Source organism: Puma concolor, chromosome E2 (assembly GCF_028749965.1).
Source record: "Puma concolor isolate L17-30 chromosome E2, mPumCon1.1.hap2, whole genome shotgun sequence".
In the NCBI taxonomy this organism is placed as follows: Eukaryota; Metazoa; Chordata; class Mammalia; order Carnivora; family Felidae; genus Puma; species Puma concolor.
This window is the reverse complement of record NC_141681.1, coordinates 60,437,033-60,442,918: the sequence shown is the minus strand read 5'-3', so window position 1 is coordinate 60,442,918 and position 5,886 is coordinate 60,437,033. Positions and strand designations below refer to the sequence as shown.

Below are 5,886 nucleotides of genomic sequence, written 5' to 3'. Positions count from 1 at the left end.
TGTGGGCTTGGGAAAACTGTTCTAAAACTCAGCTTTTTAAAAAACACTTTCTTTTTTAAAGTTTTATTTTGAGAGAAAGAGAGGACACAAGCAGGGGAGGGGCAGAGAGGGGAAGAGAGAATCCCAAGCGGGCTCCACACTCAACGCTGAGCCTGATGCAGGGGTATGATCCATGACCACGAGACCATGACCTGAGCCGAAGCCAAGAAAGAGTTGGATGCTGCACCGTGACTGAGCCACCCAGGCACCCTAAAACTCAGTTTAGAGTGGGCCTGCTCACCTGTGGCTTAACAAGGCCCTCGGGGGATGCCCATGTCACTAAATTAAGGTGACCTACTAATGAGTGTCTCACAATGCCTCTGTAGTCAATGTGGGAAATTACAGTTTGCCAAATTTAGCCAAACATCCAGGATGCAAGTGACAAAGCAGAACAGGCAGAGCACAAAGGATTTTTAGGGCAGTGACACTACTCTGTATGAGACTACAAGGGTGGGTGAATGTCACATACCTGTCTAAACCCATAGAATGTGTAACACTGAGTGACCCCTAAAGTATACACTCTGGGTGAAAATGACATCAGTGTAGGCTTATCAACTGTAGCAAACGCCACCACTCTGATAGGGGATGCTGATGGTTAAGGGAGGATGTGTTTGACTGGGGACCGGGGGCCTCTAGGAAATCTCTGTACTCTGTGCTGTTTTGTTGAATCTAAACTTGCTCTAAAAATGTCTAGTTGAATTGTTCGGTGGTATGTGATGATTCAGAACATGTTTACACTTTAAGAAAATGTTCATCTGAGATCCAAATTTCATTGAGTATTTCATATTTAATCTGGCCACCCTACCTGGATCATCCTATTTTACAAGGGAGTAATGGATAACAGGAGGGGGATCTGGGTGGCTCGGGTCGGTTGAATGTTCATCTCTTGGTTTCAGCTCAGGTCATGATCTCGTGGTCATGAGACGGAGCCCCATGTCAGGCCCCTTGTGCAGCTTGGAGCCTGCCTGGGATTCTCCCTTTCTCTGCCCCTCCCCAGCTTGTGCTTGCTTGCGCTATCTCAAAATAAACTTTAGGGCGCCTGGGTGACTCAGTCGGTTAAGTGTCCAACTTCAGCTCAGGTCATGATCTTGCAGTTTGTGAGTTTGAGTCCCGGGTCAGGCTCTGTAGTAACAGCTCATAGCCTGGAACCTGCTTCAGATTCTGTGTCTCCCTCTCTCTCTGCCCCTCCCCTGCTCACGCTCTGTCTCTCTCAAAACTAAACATTAATAAAAATAATGGATAACAGAAAGATATTCAGCAGCCACCATCTTTATAAGGAAATATTGACAATAAGATTTGCCTTCATAAACCAAAAAGCCTTATAAGGAAACAATGGGACATAATTAAAACAGAAAATGAAAACCCATAAGGAAGATGTCATCATTCCAAGATCCTCCATAAATTAACATTTATGGAACATCTACTGTGTTCCAGAAACCTTGTAAGTGCTCACAATATCATATGTCATTTTTATAAAATAGGTGACAAATCGCCATTAACTTCCTTCTTGGAGCAGAAGGGACTTAAATCTGATGGTGGAATCATTGGGAAGTCATTTTTTAATGTATTTTTTGGTGGCGCTTAAAAGTGCCCAGCTGACGAAAGGCACAATTACACTCATGACACGTGTAGGGCTTTACCCCAGAGTGGGTGCGCTGGTGAACATTGAGGTTCCCTTTGTGGCTGAAAGCTTTCCCACACTCTTCACACACATAGGGCTTCTCCTTTGTGTGGATCCTCTTGTGGCTCCGCAGGGTGGAGTCGTGGGTGAACGTCTTGAGGCAGATTTCACAACAGTAAGGCTTCTCGCCTGTGTGGATTCGCTGGTGAACTCGGAGGTCTGAAGTCTGCATGAAACTCCCAGAACAGGTGTTGCATTTAAAGGGTCTCTCTCCCGTGTGTGTCCTCCAGTGGATGGAAAACTGAGATTTATAACGAAATTCTTTCTTACAGAGGCTACAGACATTTGATGTCCCTCCCGTGGCTTTTTTCCCAACAGGATGAACTGATGACACAGGCTGTCCTGAAAATTCTCCTGTGTCCAAATGTGTGGCCACATCTTGGGAAATGGAGGTGTTTTCCTGTTTTCTCCTTTTGGAACTTCTTTGAGTCTTCCGGGAATCTCTTCTCTTCCCATTCTGAGTGGACACTTGTCTCTCTGAAACCTGTGTGGAAGGCTTTTCGGCATCCACATTTTTAATATGGGTTCCTTCTTGGAGAGTCTTCATGGGAGCTGTTGAAAGAAGGGTTAACACAACAACACTTAATAAAGAGCATTTTCAACGATACCAACCTTATTTGAACCAATCACTAAGAGGTGGGCTAAGAACTTCTCATCAATCAACAAACTTGAGATTGGGTTGTATGTAGGACGCTCTGGAAATCAGTGATGGAGAAGGCATTTGAGAGCCTCCCCACCACCAGCACCACCAAGAGATGTCAATGCTTGATCCCCAGCCCCCTCCCCAGCAGAGAAGTCACTCTTCCCAGTTTCCATGCTCACCAGGACCCTTCAGAAAGGGAGGCTCTTGGGATTGAAGTATTCTTGTCTCTTCCAAGTCTTCTGTCAGATTCTTCTCCAAGTTCTCCTTAGGTCTCAGACCCTCCAGTATACCTTTTCCAGGAATGGTCTCAGGCAGGAGAACGTTCTGTCCCTGACAATGGGCAGTCGCTGTAGTTACCAATGTGTCTAAATTATGGGGTGGAAAGCTCTCGTCTCTTCTTTCCCCATCCTGCCCATCTTTCTAATCTGAGACCCCAACTTTCTCCATAATAGTGTTGTGAATATATCCTCACGACTTCCCTTGGACCACCCCATCACCCCTGATAATCACCTGATTCTCAGAACTCTGTTAACCAATACCCACTGCGCCTTTAAATCATGTCCACACATCACAACTTTTGTGCCTAATTCTCTAAGCACGCTTCCTAAAGCCACCCCGCTTCCCCTTGTCCGACTCTGGAAGCAAGATGGCGCTAGGTCCAGGTGTCCCTACTCAGTGCTACTGGTACTTTGGATAATTCCCTGTTGGGAGGCTGTCCTATGCGTTGTGGGACAATTAGCAGCATCCCTGGTCTTACCCAACAGGTGTCAATAGCACCCCCCATCCCCACCTCCATTCTGACAACCAAGAAGGTCTCCAGACATTTGCAAATGTCTTGAGAGGCAAAACGACTCCGAGTGAGAACCCTCCTTTAATTTATTGACAGTAGTCCCCAAACTGGTCCTTTGGCCGATTGTCATTTCATGGAATGCCTTTGAGGAACTCAACTATGGAAAAATCAGCTTTCAGTTCATTACCCTGTGGCAAATTGACCTGGCACCATTTCATCACCACTATTGTCCTCCAGCCTCAATACTAAAAGCCTTAATGGCAGGGGGACAAAGGCTGAAAGGTCCTCATTCTCCACAGAGGCTCAGAAATGTCTAGGGACTTGATGCATCCATGGGAATTCCAAGGGCAAAAGGGCCTAGTTCGGTGCTGTGCTAAATATCCCAATTATTCTAGCAGCTGCACACACTTCTGGTACCTTCTGCCACCACTCCCTAGAGATTGAGGAGAGCATCACACTCACCTGCCTCTTTGATGGTTCACTGGTTCCTGGCAGGTTCTGTAGCTCTCTGCTGACCTGGATGTTCTCTGGATGTATCTCACACCCAGAGGATTGGGGCTTCTTGGACAAGTCTGTCACAAGATCCCTGTCACCAGCCTCGGTGTTGGCCATCTGAACATCTGAACTTCGCATGAGAAATTCCTGTCCTTCTATGCTAACTATGGTCTGTGGGGGGTGGGGGAGAGGGGGGAAAATAAAACAAGATCAGACTCTGTAAGAACCAGAAGGTAGCTCTCTTGTACAGTGCGCATTCTACCACACATTCAATTTGTTGGAATAACTTGTTTAAAATGGCAACCAAAAATGTCTCCAAACATTGTCAAATGCACCCCTAGGGGGTGAAGGTGAAATTACCCCATCCCCTTCTGTTGGGCAGCTAACTACTGGGCTAGCCACAATATCTAATCAACTTCAATACCTCCCTTTTATTTCCCACTGCCCCAGCTAATACTAATACTAATACTCAGCCCTCAAACTGTCCTCCTGATCTAGGCACATGCAACATGGTGCTGTGAAAAACCCAACCCCTCCCCCAAGTGAGGCTGCCAATGTTTGACCTACGTGTCACCCAGCTGGTCTTAAATCTCTTTATCAATATTTCCAGATTAAAACCTTACAGTTTTCACAGCTATTTTTCCACGATGTTGTGGAAGCTTGTAATCTCCATTCTTGGCTCACCCCCTGGAGGATTTCATCTCCTACCAGAGTACACAGGGAAAGGGGGATTTGCCATGTTGGACTTAGTTCCCTCCTGTCCACTGGTTACAAAATTACCTATAGAGGAACCCATCCCCTGTGACTGGAACAAATATGCATGTGGCACACCAGGTCCTATTCCCTTCTAGATCCTTCTGAACCCTTCCTTTTTCTACAAAGGATAAAGGCACACTCAACCCACCATGATGGAAAATGTTCCCACATAAATAATCTTACCTGGTCTGGTGATTCTTACCCAAGAGCCAAAGTTTTGACCCTATGAGACATTTGGCAACCACCAGAGATTTTGGGGGGATGGGGTGGCGTGGTGAGGTTTGATTTTCACAACTAGGGGAAGTTGCCACTGACACAAGGATGCTGCAAACCACCCTACAATGCACAAGAAAACCCCCAAAGCAAAGGATGGTCCACCCCCCAGTATCACTAGTTGATCTGAGAACCCAATCCAGTCAAAAACCTACTATCCCAACCCCCTCCCTTCCTCAGCATCTTCCCAGGACTCTAGTTGCCATGACAACACATCCAATGCACCTCTCTGCACCCTGTAGCTGCTTTACTCAGGTAGGACCACTTTTAAGAGGGTCTCTGGCAATACCAAGAATTGTGGGGCCAGTGGACCGGTTTCAGCCTTTCTCCTTGAGTGTCTGGAACGTCCCTTACACAACTGTCCCCGTGAGAGGTAGGGCAGGGTTAAGTGACAGTAAGGTGTGCCGACTCACGAAGCCCACCAGATGCCAGTAATGTCCCCCCTCCTCCCTGTTCAACAGCCAGAAATGTCTCTAGACATTGCTGAGTGTCTCCTGCCTTCCACTCGAGAACCACTGGGCCCAGAAAAAGCCCCTCCTGTCCCCCATACCAGCCCCCGCTTTCCCGTTGCAACGAGGAAGGCGCTACTCACCCATTTCTTGGGCCGCTGGCTGCTTCTCAGCACATCCTGCAGGTCTTTGCAGCTCTGCACAGCACTTTCCTTCACTAAGACCTGGAGCTCCTGCGGCATGGAGATCATGAACTGCTCCATCACCAGCATATCCAGAATCTGCTCCTTGGTGTGCAGGTCTGGCCGCAGCCACAGATAGCAGAGTTCATAGAGCCTCCTCAGGTCCTCCACAGGGTCCGACCGCCCCGAGCTGCTAAACGCCCTGAAGCTCACGTGCCACTGCTCACAGCTGCTGTCTTGCGTTCCAGCGAGGGCTCCTTGGGCTTTCTCCCGTGAGAACGTCTGGTCTGCGGCCATATTTACAGGAGAATGTTCCAGTATGGCTCTGTGCAAACTCTCTAAGGTCTGGTGCCTAATTAAGACCTACCTAAAGGTATTTACTCTGGTTTTCCTCAGCAGTAGACTGGCTGTTTTTTCACAAGTCTGGGGGTGGGGGGAGGAATGAACCAGATTAGTTTATTGTTTGTTTGTTTTGAGGAAGAGAGAGACAGCAAGCAAGCAGGGGAGGGGCAGAGAGAGAGAGAGAGAGAGAGAATCCCAAGCAGGTTCCACACTGTTACTGCAGAGCCTGACATGGG

The 5,886-nt window shown here is 47.7% G+C and overlaps 1 protein-coding gene across 1 annotated transcript; it reads right to left on the bottom strand.

Moving 5' to 3' along the window:
* Positions 1-1,598: 1,598 nt before the first annotated feature.
* On the bottom strand, positions 1,599-5,605 carry ZSCAN5B (zinc finger and SCAN domain containing 5B). Its single transcript, XM_025914456.1, has 4 exons — positions 5,270-5,605; positions 3,616-3,819; positions 2,543-2,693; positions 1,599-2,272 (listed from the first exon to the last, which is right to left on the bottom strand). Exons 1-4 carry the CDS (start codon positions 5,603-5,605, stop codon positions 1,599-1,601), a joined length of 1,365 nt encoding a protein of 454 aa, XP_025770241.1.
* Positions 5,606-5,886: the final 281 nt, after the last annotated feature.